Here is a 15,824-nt window from a genome sequence, read left to right as displayed (position 1 = left end):
GGCTAGCCATTCAGGCTTTCTTAAGTCTTATCAAAGGGCTAAGAGAGAGTTCTTTTGGCAAGGGATGAAGGCAGATATCAAAGCCTTTGTAAGGGAGTGTGATGTTTGCCAAAGAATCAAGTCTGAGACTTCTGCCCCAGCTAGTTTGCTTCGACCATTGGAGATTCCTACCACTCCTTAGACAGATGTAAGCTTGGACTTTCTTGAAGTTCTACCTAAGTCCCAAAGGTTTGAGGTAATTTTGGTTGTGGTAGATAGGTTGACAAAATATGCCCATTTTGTGCCTATTTCTCATCCTTATTCTGCAGCTAAGGTTGCCTCCTTGTATATGCAATATATTTTCAAATTGCATGGTATGCTAGCCTTTATTATGAGTGATAGGGATGCCACATTCACTTCCTTGTTTTGGTCTGAATTATTTAGGCTGTAGGGTACTAATTTGGCTAATTCAACTGCTTACCATCCTTAAACTGATGGTCAAACAGAAATTGTGAACAAAAGCTTGGAGCAATACCTAAGAGCTTTCACTAGTGACCGTCTTCACAAATGGGCTAAGTGGTTGTCTTTAGCAGAGTTTTGGTTTAACTCTAATTTCCATACCAGCTTGAAGCTCTCTCCCTTTGAAGCTTTATATGGCTTTTCCCCTCCTACATTGCAATCATATGTGCTAGGTATTACTAGGGTGGCCGCTTTGGATTCCTTGTTATGTTAGAGGGAAGCTATCTTAGCTACTCTTAGATCCAATTGGGTTGCTACCCAGGAAAGGATGAAGGTTCAGGTTGATAAGCATAGGAAGGAAAGGTCCTTTGAGGTTGGTGATTGGGTCTACTTGAAGTTGCAGCCCTATAGACAAAGAACTTTGGCCTACAAGGGGAAGTGGAAGCTGTCACCTAGGTATTTTAGGCCTCGCCAATTGTTACAGAAGGTTGGGACTGTTTCCTATAAGCTAGATTTGCCTCTTGAAGCCAAACTCCATCCTGTCTTTCTTGTGTCATGCTTGAAATTGAAGCTTGGTCAGTATGTACATCCTAATCCTACTTTACCACCTGTGGATGCAGAGGGTTGTGTGTTCACTAAACCTATCAAAGTGCTGCAAGCCAGATCCAGGACATTGAGGTCTAGAGAGATTACTGAAGTCTTGGTTTAGTGGCCTAGTTGTTCTTTAGAGGATGCCACGTGGGAGATTTTGCATCAACTTCAGTTGTCATTCCCTTACCTTGTGGGCAAGGTGCTCTAAATGGGAAGGGGTAATGTTAGGCATCCATTGTGCATGTGTATCTATGTTGTGTGTGTGTTGGTGCAGGGGAATGCATGTGTGGGTGCAGGGGTGTGCGTGTATTGCTACAAGGGTGTGTGTGTGTAAGTGTGCAACGATGTGCATGTAAGTGTGCACTTCTTAACTGAAGGTAGTTAGTGACAGTTAGTTAGATGGAGTTGGTTAGTTAGTTAGAGGCAGTTACACTTACTGATGGATAAGATGATTGTGGGTGGTTATTGATTCATTCATGAAAGAATAACACTTGACTATCTCTCTCTCTCTCTTTCTCTCTAATTCTTGCTCTTTCTTTTTATGCTCTGTCAATGGAGGTCCAGATCCCCTCGAAGTGATCTATTAGAAATTCCCTTTGCTTCATAAATCTTAACGCCTCCTTTGAAAAAGATAATTTGTGTGTGTGGGAGCAAAGAGAGATTTTTTTTCTTTAGCCATGAGGCATACACAAGAATTATTATAACTGATTTGATAATAGTGAAATTATTCAAAATTTGTCCCGTGGTTTTTTCCTTCAAAGAGAAAGGGTTTTTCACGTAAATATTTGTGTTCTTATATGTGATTGCTATTTCGAATTGCTCATATTGTTGATAACATTATTTGGGACCTAACAAAATCAACCACCAGATGGGTTATTTAGGATGGCCTTTTGACTATTAGCGCATGGTTTGTATAATTTTATTTTGCCATTGTGATTAAGATTATTGGGTCCAACTTGCTAAACAAATTGCTTGGATTCAGTCAACATAAGAAGGCAGGAAAAAAAAAAAGAGTTGCTTGAATTGAAAGTGGTTTATACCTTAAAGTATACCAGACTGCGAGTGTGCTTGATGGTTAATTAAGCTCTTTTATGTAAATGGTGAATTAAGAAACGGGCTAAAGTCAACCTTTTTTATTTATTTATTTTAATATGTAAAGCTGCTTAGAAGCACAACAATAAGAAATCAACTCTTCAAAAGCACTCTCTTAGAAACTAGCAGTAAGGCTAAAATCTGTAATCTGTATTCTTGTCAAAACTGAGTTACAAGTACAGCAATGGGCTATTTATACATGTTGGGACCAAGTACTAACTTCCCTAGCCTTTAACTAACTCAGCACATGAATTTAGGCCAGCTAGCTGGATCAAATCCTTTAGATTTCTTAGAGTATTCTATCAAATATCAACATTTCTTAAATCTTAACCATTTTTAATGATTTAAAAGTTTAAATTTTGTCATATCAACATTCCACTAATGATGCTCTTTTTTTTCTTTTTTCTTTTTTGTCTAACACTAACGATACTCTTAAAATAATAAAATAATGTCGTAAAACAAAATCTAACCATTGTATCATAGCAAACAAAATTTAACCATTGTATCATGTTAAATTGTACATTGTTGGGTACATTATTACTTAATTAACAAAGTTTAACCTAAAATAGTTTATTCATTGAGTTTCCTAAATGAACCTAACCATTGTATCATAGCAAAACAAATTCTGCAATAACACTGATCCATCTGCCCTGCCATGGACGGCATGCCATCTGAACTCCTTTTATCTTTTTACACCATCAATTTTTACTGCAAGCACGTACCACCACCTAATCTGCAGGTAAGCGAGCATTTACTAGCACCGTGTCTACCCACTTATACTAACTTAAAAACTCAATTATTAAATAAACTGTAATACCTTCTTCAAGTAAGATTACTGATAAGGAAACAAATATTATCAACCTAAAATCAATCCTCAGAGTTTATGCAGGAATATCAAGGAGGTATCCCTATATCACCTTTCCACCAATGAGATATCATTTTTCAGATACAACCCAAAATACTGTAAATTAAATGATGAGAGAGTTTGGACTTTGGATAGAAGATACCCTATATATGTATATGGAAGGTAACCAAACGAGATGTAATACTGTTTTCTTCAGAAAAATTAAAAAAGAAAAAAAAAATCTATCCAATCGTAAATATCGCTTAAAAGCCCTAGACTATAAAAATTTTGAACTGATTAAAAATATTAGGAAAGATTCTTTTTCTTAACTTACGGATGCTTTGATTGATCTTGGCTCCAAAATTTCTAGGTGAATCTTTTCCACTTTACATGTTTTGGTTTGCGTACAATTCCAAAGGAGACCAATCTTAAGAGATAACATATATATTAAGGTTGTTTAATTAAAAGTTTAAAATTTACTAATTGCCTATAATTAAACCTCTGCTTGAATTTCTAGTTTTTTTCTTGGGGGATTGGGGTTGGTCCCAAGCCCAAGAGAAATAAAATTTTAGACATTCTATTATCAATAAATTAAATCTACCATCAATTATTTGTGACCAACCCTAACTATTCTATAGAGAATCCATAAACGACTCTAAAATTTTATGACTTTATTGTTATTGTAGAGTAGTTCTCTTTCTTCTTAATTATGATATTACACCCTCTCTGACCACCGAATCGGTTGATCTTGGTTTAAAGGGAAAGGCCACGACAGCTACAGTGGAGCATGTCAATGGCCACCTGAACGAGTTGGTGTTTCTCGATCACGATGGATTTGGTGGGTGACAACTCGGTCTGAACATTCCTACTATTACGATATATAATGTTACCACTTACCACTTTACTGTCACATGCCAAACTAGAACAATATTAATTGCATATAGTACATTCATACACTCTTGTTTCTTCACACTGAAGCCCAGTGATGAAGTCGCTGGATATTTTCAGAAACATGACGAGTTTGACCACTAGTCCATTCTGTTCACCGAAATAAAGTAGACATATGTACCCACGCCACAGTACATACCATGCTATATATTTATTTAGATGACTAGTGTTTGTTCACATAAACTATTTTATATGGTTTTACGCACCCAAAAACAATTGAACTCGTGATAGTAGTCACGAATTTAGTTGTTTTTTTGTGTGCAATAAGTTTAACTTGTTATATAGAAATTTAAATGGGAGGCTTATAAGCCTCCCGGGGCATTTTTACGTGGACGTTTTTCAGCAGGACTAACAACATTACCAACCTTAGGTAAAACTCCAGAGCATTTATCATAATCTCCACATTTATCATTACCATCATCTTTGTAATTCTCTCCATCTTCACTGTTTTTGTCATAAACAGTTGCATTCTCTTGTCTTCTGGTTTGGTTTGCATCCACTACAAGCTGATTGCCAATATTTTCTTTCCTTCCCTCGCTTGAAACTACTTGTTTGGGACCAGCTTCTGAAGATAAAAAGAAGATTAATCCAATAGCAACTAAAACTAGGAAAAGCTTCTTCCTCATATTATTGCAATTAAGGTTATGAATACAGACTGATTAACTAATATTTACAGAAATTGATTGAATCCAAGGACAATATTTATATGAATTTCTTCACTTATTCTTTGTCAGTGCAAAGTAGAATATTGAACACAAGATGTAGTGGAGTGATCACAAGTGTAACCCACTGAGGTCTTCATCAATTTAATTAAGTTTTGACTATGCTTCCATTATGGTGACGATAATTAAGTAATGCCACTTTAGAGGGTGCAGTGTCTATGCTGTGTAAGCAATAGAAAATATAAATGATTTTCCTTTTGAGGTGTCATTGCTCCTTGTTAGGCTATTGCTAACTGTTAGGGTCAAATTTTTTATGTATTAACTTATCCTTTGACAAAACGCAATTTACTTGTAATTAGATAAATCTAAATTGAGTTTAATTTATAAAAAAATATGTAAAATTTCCATTTTAAGTGGTATCATTAAAGATATAAAGATTAATCTAAGAAACAAGTGAAGAAAAACAGATTCAGTAATTCTCGACACTAAGCTCAACACCAGCATTTATCAAGATTTAATAAAGAAGCTCAATATAAGTTCAATTTATCGAAATTTACAATTCAGAATTGTTAGATCTGAAATTCATCCTATGATGAATTGTATTGCTAGGGTTTCATCCTCCACAAACCTAGACCATATAAAATGCTTATTTTAAAGTCATCAAAAACACAGAGATTCAATTAGAGAACTCATACACTTTGTGAGAAACTACTGCGTTTGTGCACATTAGGGTTTTGCAACTAAGTGCTTCCAGATCTTCAACGTGCTTTGGAGTGAAGAACTTTGCAACCAATAACAATCAATCAATTGCTTGGAGTTAGTCATATACTGGGATCTGTGCAAATGAAAAAGTCTTCTATAAGATCAAATTCAATTAGGGATTAGTATAAAGGTTCAACTGTAAGTTAGTATTTTGTGATAGTCTAGAGTAGTGATAAGATTCCTTAGACTTGTAACCATTTGTTCTTGATTAGTGGATTCTTAAAAGTGGTGACCCAAAAATCACCCGGTGAGGTTTTTGTCTTGCAAGAGGTTTTCTCCATTCATCAACAAATCATTGTGTCATTTAATTTCCACCGCATATTAGTTTATATAGTGATTTGTGGTGTATCCACGATTTGCATGTAATTTGACCTAATTAATTAACTTAGGTAATTATATTAATTAATTGCGTCAATCTATAACCTAACACTAATTTATTCCTAATACTTATAAATTTACATGCTTAACAAATATAATTGGTACGCATAAAAAATATAATGAAATTATTTTTTGAATTAATTTTTTCAATAAGTTTTGGCACACAATAATTTTAACAATTATTGACATGGCATGTTATGATTAGCTTATAATAAAAATGGTGTCCGTAATAGATCTAAGCAAAAATGATATTACTTCAATCACAATTGATCATAAACAAATTAATACATTAATTTTTCAAAAATTTATAGTGTAAAATATATAGTAGTTAGTACTCTGAGAGTACCCAATAATTACCCACAATTTTGTATATCATTATTTTAAATATAAATTTCTTAACTAAGTAACTCCATTATATTAAATCCATCATTATAATCTTGTCAACTTATATTTTCATTAGATGGATGTTTCTCAAAAATATTTCCATTAGATGGTATAATAGATAGTTCCATATACCATTAGATGTTTCTCAATCATAATAAATGTTATTAATAACTATCACAATTATCAAATATCGATTTTAGACAATAAAGCAAAAGAAAAAGAAAACATATTTGCGAAACTTCATTGTGTATTGCTCGAGTTACTAAGTATATATAAAATTGAAGACATTTGATTTTGGTTGACTTCATAACGTTTAAACATTTAAGGACTCATAATTGAAAGTACACATAATCTATTTTTTAATTGATTTTAAACTATTTCCTATTAAAATTTTAGCACATCTTATTTTCTTCAAAGAGTGTAATATATAGTTTCATATACAAGTACAATCATCACTGACAAAGGGGGGGGTGTTGAGGGACCATGGACCTGTCTGTTAAAAACTCCTTCTTATTGTAATTTTTACAAAAATAAGAAATATATATGTAATTTTGTGAATTTGCCCCTTCGACATAAAATCTAGATTCCCCGTTGACAATCATAATAAAATAATGTGTAACTCTATGCATATACACAAGTACAATTCAAAACAATTACAATTACATAGTTCAATTTATACATTTTTTTAAGAAAATGTTCAAATTATACATAGTACTAGCTTATACCTTTTTCAAATTATAAATTTCTAAAATATGTAATGGCTTGTCATATTATATATATATATATATATATATATATATATATATATATATATATATATGATTTAGAATTTAATTGAATTTAGACTTTTCGGTTTTTGCATTCAATAATTCACTTGCTTCAAAAATTAAAAAATTAGATGGACACATGGCGTAAAATTAAACTCCAATTGAAATCCAATTTAGAATCTATCTAATTAGATTTTTACTCATCGAGTTTTACACTAATAATTCACTTGGTACAAAAATTAAAAATTGGATGAGACACGTGATGCAAAATTGAGAATCCAATATCAAGTTTTATATTTTGACCAACTTTTTGGCATATAGTAGGGATGGCTCAATAATTCTATTAGAACATGTGTATCAGATTTGCTACAATGTTTGTCCAAATTTTAGGAGACATTGTAGATTATTTATTTTATTATATTATTCTTTTTTTTTTTTGTTGGTGGTCGTTAGGGATGTGCAGCCAACTCGCTAACCTGCTAAACCAACCCAACCCAACCCGTTGGGTTGGGTCGGTTTTTAGGGCTTGATGAGTTGGGTTAGGTTACAAATTTTTTTTTTATAGCGGGTCGAGTTGAGTTCGAGCCATAAAATTCCAAACCCGCCAAACCCAACCCAACCCAACCCACCCATATATTTAAAATATATTATATAATTAATAATTTTTTTAAAATAATTAGTTCTTCCTATCCTATATAAAAGTCAATTGGTTCACACAAACCCTAGTAAATTACTCTTGTTGTTTAGTCGTTAGTGTTGTTTGCCTTTAAGGAAATAAATTGATACTAATCTTTGGGTTTTATTAATATATTTATATTTATATTTTTTTATGCTCAATTTAATAATAATAGTAATAAAAAAAATTGTACAACCCATGTGTTCAACCCAACCCATGTGGTTTGAGTTGGACTTATATGATAGGTTCGGTTAGGTTGAATTTTTTTTAACCCACCATGGTAGATTGGGTCAAAAAATCTCCTTAACCCAATCTATGCACGCCCTTACTCGTCATTGTGTGTGAAGAGAAAAAATAATAATTAAAATTGAATATTTGGATAATTTTTAGGGAACAAAGATGCAGTTTACCTACTTATTATAGGGAAATTATTGTGTATTCTCGAACTACCACAAATACATATTCCCTCCTCTCACATGAATGGTAGGTCTCACTAATTAAATTTATAGTAGAACTCACCATTCATGTGAATGAAGAGTACGCATTTGTGGTACTCCGAGAGTATCTAATAATGTCACGACCTCAAGAAATAATTTTAAATGCTAATGTGGATGGAACACTAGAATAATATGGCGTCACTGATAAATTTTTATGTGGAATTAAATAATTATTTTCCTCTCAACAAAAAAAGCTAAATAATCATTGCATGTGCTTATTTGGGACTAGCATTAAATTTTAGTGCGCATTTTAGATCGCATAATGACCACATATCAAGATAAGGATATATATTGACTGTATAAGCACTTTTGACTTTACCCACTTACTATGCAAAATAAATAGTGGGTATTTATCTATACTACTAATAACAAATTTTTATCTATACACATTTTTAATGTGATAGTCACTATATAAGGGTTTGTAGGATGTGGGGATAAGGATTAAAGTTCAAATTTTCAGGAAGAAATTTCATATATATATACACTTAAATTAAGTTAGAGTAAAAAACACAAACTATTCTCTATTTGACTTTCATCATTTTGCATACTAAAATGTTCTTATACAAATAGTTAAACTCTCTAAAATATCCCTATCTTTTAGTTTAAAAATTTTAAATTAAAAAACACAAACTATTTAAAAGAGAAATATACTATTCCTAAATTTTAGACTTTTTTTCCCTTTTCTTCTTCATTCTACCTACACTATCTCTATCCCACCTTTAAATAGTATTTTACATTACCTTACTCCTTTCATAAAATAAAAAATAAAAACAAAAAAATACACACGATTATTTATATACTAGACTCATCACACCTGTTTTGCGCGAATGCTCTTTTTTTTTTTTTAGATTTAGTGTTATAATATTTAAAAGTGATATATAAATAACCATTTGTATTTAAGAGAGAGAGAGAGAGAGAGAGAGAGAGAGGGGTAAGGTATCGTGATAAAAATGAGACAAAGATAGTGTCCTAAGTTTTAGGCTGAATGGAAAAGATAAAGCCAAAAGGCTAAAACTTAGGGACAATAAATTACTCTTTTAACCAGTTTTTTAATTTAAAATTATTTAACTAAAAGGTTTGGGTATTTTAGAGAGTTTAATAATTTGTACGATGATATTTTAATACTCAAAATGTTAAAACTCAAACAAGGAATCTAGTTATTAATAATACTAGACTCATCACACGCGTTTTGCGCGTGCAATAATTTTCTATTTTATTTATTTATTTTTTGGTTTAGTGTTATAATGTTTAAAAGTAATATATAAATAACCACATGTATTTTGTTTTTCAAAGAAAGAGATAAGACAAAGTGGAACAATGTTTAAAAATGAGATAGAGATCTCATTTTTATTTATTTGTTTTTTTGTTTAGCGTTATAATGTTTAAAAGTGATATATAAATACCTATGTATTTTTTCAAAAAAAAAAAATAGGTAAGGTAATGTGGAATAATGTTTAAAAATGAGATAGAGATAATGTCCTAAGTTTTAGGCTGAATGGAAAAGATAAAGGAAAAAATGCTAAAATTTAGAAACAGTAAATTACTCTATTAACCAGTTTTTTTAATTTAAGTTATTTAATTAAAAGATAGGGGCATTTTAGAGAGTTTAAGAATTTGTATGAGAGTATTTTAGTACACAAAATGTTAAAACCCAAATAAGGAACCCTGTTGTTAATAGTACAGATATATATTTTTTAGAAATGTTACTTCTCATACTTGAATTCCAATGTCTCTACGTGAAAGTTGGAAAAAAGAAATGGAGTTTCAATTTCAAATAGTTTCTTTTATTCAAATCAGCCACTAACTCATGTACAAATAACTAGTTAGGAAAAAAAATAAAGATCCTAAGATTTAGGACGCTATCTCTATCTCCCTTTTAAACATTATAACACTAAATCTAAAACATAAATAAATAAATAAAAAGTGTCTCATCACACACACAAAAACAAATAGATAAAAAAAAGCCTCATCACATGCGCTTTGATGAAGTAATCTTATTTTTCAACAAGATTGATACATTGAAAAAAATTAATAAAATATTAAAAATTAAATTATAAAAACAACTTGTTTCAAATTAAATTAAAATATTTGACTTTGGGCTATATTTTTTCATAAATAAAGGATAATGTTTATATTTCACACACATGTGTATGTGTGTGCGAGTGTGTTTATATATATTAAAAAATCAAATAATAAACATATAAACTAGTCAAAATTTAATTATTTATTCAAAACTTTTCATGAACAACAACAAATTTATTATTTTCCTAAACTGAAGTTAATTTTCTTTTATATGGGATTTTTTTCTTCAATGTACTTCTTTATTTTCTTTTTTTCTCTTATCCTTAACTTTTTATTTTATTTTAAATGCAAAATTTATTGATTCTTGCATATAGAAGATCTTCCTATTTTCTTTTGTTGGTTAATTAATAGAAAAATAATAATTATCAATTTGTTATGCAATGAAATTTATCAACAATAAATACATATAAGAGAATAATTATATTCATAATATCTATCTATCTAAATAGAAAAAGATCCACTAAAAATAGAAAAGAAAATTATAATAAGGAGGTTCTTTGTGTAGGGGCCTAAGCGGAATTGTAAGGGGAATTTAGAAATGTTTTCAGAGGGGTCAGACGGAATCTCCCTCTCTTGGCCCCATTGCTCCGTCATTATTCAAAGGGCATGTTTCCTTGAAAAACGATCATTTTGATTTAAAATGATTCATTTTATTGTTCAAATTATAATTTTAAATTTTAAAAGTCTATAAATTACCACATAACTTAAAATTTTAAATGGTATGACAATATCTAAACTATTAGATCAAAAAAAAAAAAGGAAAAAGTTTCTCTCCAAATTAGTTTGGAGAGAAACTTTTCAAACTTATCAAATATTTTTATATTGAGTGTGAAATTTGAAAATCTAACCGTTGGATTGCATGTTCTTATTATCTTATTCATGCTTGCAAAATTTCAAGAAAATCAAAAATCAATTGCTATGTTACAAACAAATGTTAAAATTTCAAGTTTTTGTAATCTAAAATTGTGTATAAAAAATAAGTTCATTGATCAAATAGTAAATAAAATCCGATTTGAACGAAATTTGATATGCATGTTAAGAACATAAAGAACATGAAATTCAACGGTTAGATTTTCAAAATTCACACCTAAAAAAAAGATATATGATAAGTTTGAAGGGTTTCTCTCCAAACTAGTTTGGAGAGAAACTTTGTTCAAAAAAACATCTTAAACATGGAATGAATGAAATGGAGAAGATCATGTTCTTGTTTCTAAATCATATCATTTTTCTTCCAATGGAGATGATCAATTTTCTTGTGTTTCCATGAATTTAAGGTTGTTGGGTTATAAATTAACTCGTTTAACAATTATTTAAGTTGATTAATTATTCAAATTACATGCAAATAATATGGATGCACAAAACAAATCACCAATTAATCTAAAGTTGGATTTATTCTAGTATTTATAGAGAATAAATTTAACATTAACAATGAATGAGAAATCTTAATATTTATAGACTCTTTCATATCTATTGGGAAGAGATATATAAGAGATGTATCTTATCTAAGAAACATGAATTTTCAGTAAATAACTAAATTTAATGTTAGATTTATTTTCTCTCTATCAATGTTGGTGATTCCCACTCTAACGAAATAATTATTCACACTTTAAAGATCCAACAATGTCTACCATTTTATGTTTATAATTATTACTTTATTATGTTTATGTTAATTTTCATAAACAGGAGAGAGAACATGAGGAACCGACATCTATATCTTTACATATCTAAAAACAGAAGTGTGCCTAAAAGTAAATTTTCGCCAACCTTGTGCGAACAAGGTAACAATCAATTATTCATATCAACTCATTTTCCTATTCTATTTAATCTCACTAACCATAATTAGACATAAAATTACAATAACAGTTAAGTTCATGCTTTCAAAAATGTCTTAATTGCTTAAAGATGAAACTTTTGGTAATATATATATAACAATTGGTGGTATCTCATAAGTTCCGTAACAACTTTCCAAAGCTAAATCATGATAAACCAATCACTCCAAGACTACAATCTTAACAATATCAAGCAGTTAAAGGAAATCTAGCTATCATTCAAAGACAGATAAGGAAAATTATATTATGGAGGTACATCAAGCTCAAATACACTCAAGAAGATTAACAATTTGTCACTCCATTCAAGAATAAGTATGTGGTTCCTTTCAATGAATCATTTCCTCTACAGTGAATTCATCTTCTCTGAGATTAGTTTAAGAAACAAGCCCAAGCATTGTTGCATTGTGCATGATGTGTGTGTGTGTGTGCACGCGCGCGCTTGTTTATGGGTGGTCATGCACTTTATATGATGAACTCCAATGGTTAGGAGAGCAACCTTTTTGTGATCATGGGTGCTCTTAACCTTGTAGTGTAGGTATAGGCTCAAGGTGACTGTTGTAGGTGCACATCCATACTACACTATGTGCATGGTAATCGAGGTGTGCTTGTCCAAATCCATGTCAGATAGTGGCATTGGTTTCTCCATGTATGTGACACACATCAACATGTTTGATGCTTTGGTGAACTTCGCTCATTCTAGTATGAACATATTGACGCACGTCGTATACACAGGCATGAAACCCTACAGGTCTGCCATAGCGCACCAAATGCGAAACTCTACCAGATTTTAGCCGTGAAAATAGGGCACACTTGTTGTCGTATTCTCACCATGAAACCTTGGTGAGAATAGTGTTTTTGTGCTATGACACACCAAAGGCGAAATACTATCTAATTTCTGCTACAAAAATAAGGTGAAATGTTATCAAATTTTTGTCGTGGAAATTTGGCAACAACTCTAAATGTGCTAGCAAAGTATTGATCAAGAACACACCCCTTCCAAAATCAAACCTTAAAGCCCAATTCTTTTGAAACCCTGAAAGTTAATGCCAATAACTTGTTTTAATTGCTAATGTCTGAAATAAAGATTTTTCCAAAACAAAGTACTGTCTTTAGACAAGCGTTACTGGGTATTTAACACCTTCTTCACACATAACCAATCTTCTGAACTCAAGAGGCAAGATTTTTTACTCGTCCATGTTAGCTTAGGAAAAAACAACATTTTTCTTAGCTTAGGATTGGTAATAAAATCAAATAGAGTCAGGTAACTAATCAGACCTTAGAAAAAAAACACAATAATTGGTAGCGACTTCACTTACCTTTAGTAAATATAAGTTAAAATTGACTCAATTCAAGTCACATAACAGAGGTTTTTCACCCTCATTTCACAACACTGAGTTCAAAGCTACTAAAGGGGCAAACATCGCCACGAGGCATCGACATTAATTCTTCAATTCCTACCCTCCATATAAAATTCTCAACTCACAATTCAGATTTAATAATGTAAAGCTACACTACATTAAAAATAATAATAATAATAAAATAAATAAATAAAATTTATTAAAAAAAAAAAAAAACTAAACTAAACTAAACTAACCTGGTTTACTTAAAAGACGCTGAGCTACTTGTTGAATCAAAGAATAGAAAATGATTAAAAAGAAGAAGAAGAAGGAAATCACGAATATACAAGAACAAAGAAAGGAACAAACCTTACATCTCCATTATGTTGCTAAATTATAAAATCTTACATTACAGTGAGTTATTATTAAAACCCCAAAGAGAGAGAGAGAGAGAGATTTTGTTGTTGCGATTGAAGGATGAAGGTGGATATAGGAAAACGAAGCCTGATGATTTTTTATGAGACACTGCACTATTGGTGCCTGAAAACTATCAACTCACCAAAATTTTATTAAACAAAGAGCAAGATCAGAAAAATTCAGCCTATAATGATTAAGAATGAAATTAAACCAGTTACAAAGAATCTTTAACTTCATATCCTCCAATGAAACAAGCATGTGCAAAACAAAGTAATCACGATCCAACATTTTAAAATTAAAGCGCAAAAGGATGTTAATGAAGTTGAAAACCATGATGGCTCAGAGAAAATAATCATATGAAATGGATTGTGAATTTTGTGTTTAAGGTTAAAAATTGAGAAAAACATAGGGCTTTCCTGAAGTTTCCACCACCCAATGCCCTTAAGCAACTGTGACGCACCTGAGAAAGGAGAATACATGTCGTATGTATGTTTGTTGAGTTGAAATAAATTCCAAAACCACAACTAATTCCCTTCTTATCATCTACTCCTCTCTCTCTTCATCTCTCAACCTCTTGTCAAAACCCATAAATAGCATTAGATATAATGCATGCACAAACTTAAGAGTAATATATTATTGAAGGGAATATTTATCATGAGCAAAAACAAAACTAAGATTAAAGAATTAGAATTAGCATAAACAAACTCAAAGTAATATTTATTGAAGGAGTGCAAAATAGACCTGTAATGGTGAAGAAAGAGAATGATGAAGTCTTGGATTGTTGGAGCAAATGCAACAAATGTACTGTTTGGAGGCAAAGCTTTGGTTGTAGGTTGGATGAATGACAGGTCAAGAGTGATAAATGATAATGAAACATAAAAATAAAAAGTAAAGGAGAGAGTGCTTACCTCTCCTAGAATATGAAGATTGAGTAGATTGTAACACCAAAGATTCAAGAAGAACAAAGAGATGTAGAAGCCCATACTGAGTAGTAAGATGCCCATACCCTATCATTCCATCCCCTTTAATTCTCAATCTCATTCTTATCACCCAATTTCCATACTGCCTCAAATGGTAGAGTGATCTAAAATTGGGAAAGTTTAATACGCACCTTTTTGGCTCACCCACTTGACCAAACCAAAACATTGTTCCTTGACTCATTCGCATAGACAAGATTGGTCATCCTTCACTCCGATCTACCTATCTCCAATTACTCTATTCAAATCGGCCGATATACCACCATAGACATCCAAAAATAGCTATTGGCAACCCTAGCTCTGGAACTCTAATTCCCTTTCTCTATCATGTTCCAAAAATTCTCAAGACATTGAGAAAGAAAGAAAAAAGAGAGATAGGGAGGCTAAGAGAGTTCTGGAACTCTAGCCCTCTCATTCTCTATCCCTACCTTCATTTTCTTGTTTTTTTTTTTTTTTAATTGGATTTCACACTTCAACCAAACGAACCATTTTGGCCCCACCCAAAAAAAAAAAAGACTAAACGAAAACACGGTAGATTGAGCACTGTAGATTGAGTGATTCGTTCTTTTTATATAGTTAGTATATACCAACTTTCTTTTGATGCCAACCGCCCTCCAAACGTTTGTTATGATACTCCGAGGGCGTTTGGATCCGCCGTTTGTGCGTCTACGTTTTTACTTTTTTTTTTTTTTTTTTTTTACCCAGCAGCTTATTTTGACTTTTCAGCTATGAACAATGCACAAATGTATTGTTCATGAGTCCCACAAAACTATTCATATATTTAAAAATTATTTTGCTACAGTATTTTCAGTTTTCAGTTTTCCGTTTCAGCAAAATAAGTTCTATCCAAACGGACCCTCCATATAAGGCTTTTATAAATAACAATAAGCACGAAATCTTTTGTACTTTATAAGAGAATTCTCATCAAAAGTGTTATAAATGCTAAAATGCTATTTTTAGCATTTATAGCCACAAAAATTTACTATATTAAAGATGTCATATGTTAAAAAAATTGACATCTTACTATGAGCTCTCATTTTTTAGGACGCACTGTAGCAGGATGTTATAATTTTTTAATTTTTTTTTTTTTTTTTTGGTTGAGAGAGAGAATAAAAATGAATAGAAAATAATAAATAAAGAATA

At 31.2% G+C, this 15,824-nt stretch overlaps 1 protein-coding gene across 1 annotated transcript; it reads left to right on the top strand.

The window, feature by feature from the left end:
* The first annotated feature begins 766 nt into the window (after positions 1–766).
* LOC142609119 (uncharacterized) lies at positions 767–1,147 on the top strand. The gene has a single exon (XM_075780744.1). It carries the CDS (start codon positions 767–769, stop codon positions 1,145–1,147), a length of 381 nt encoding a protein of 126 aa, XP_075636859.1.
* Positions 1,148–15,824: the final 14,677 nt, after the last annotated feature.

Source organism: Castanea sativa, chromosome 9 (genome assembly GCF_040712315.1).
Source record: "Castanea sativa cultivar Marrone di Chiusa Pesio chromosome 9, ASM4071231v1".
NCBI lineage: Eukaryota > Viridiplantae > Streptophyta > Magnoliopsida > Fagales > Fagaceae > Castanea > Castanea sativa.
Note: the sequence above shows the minus strand (reverse complement) of the source record. Positions and strands in the feature narration are given on the sequence as shown.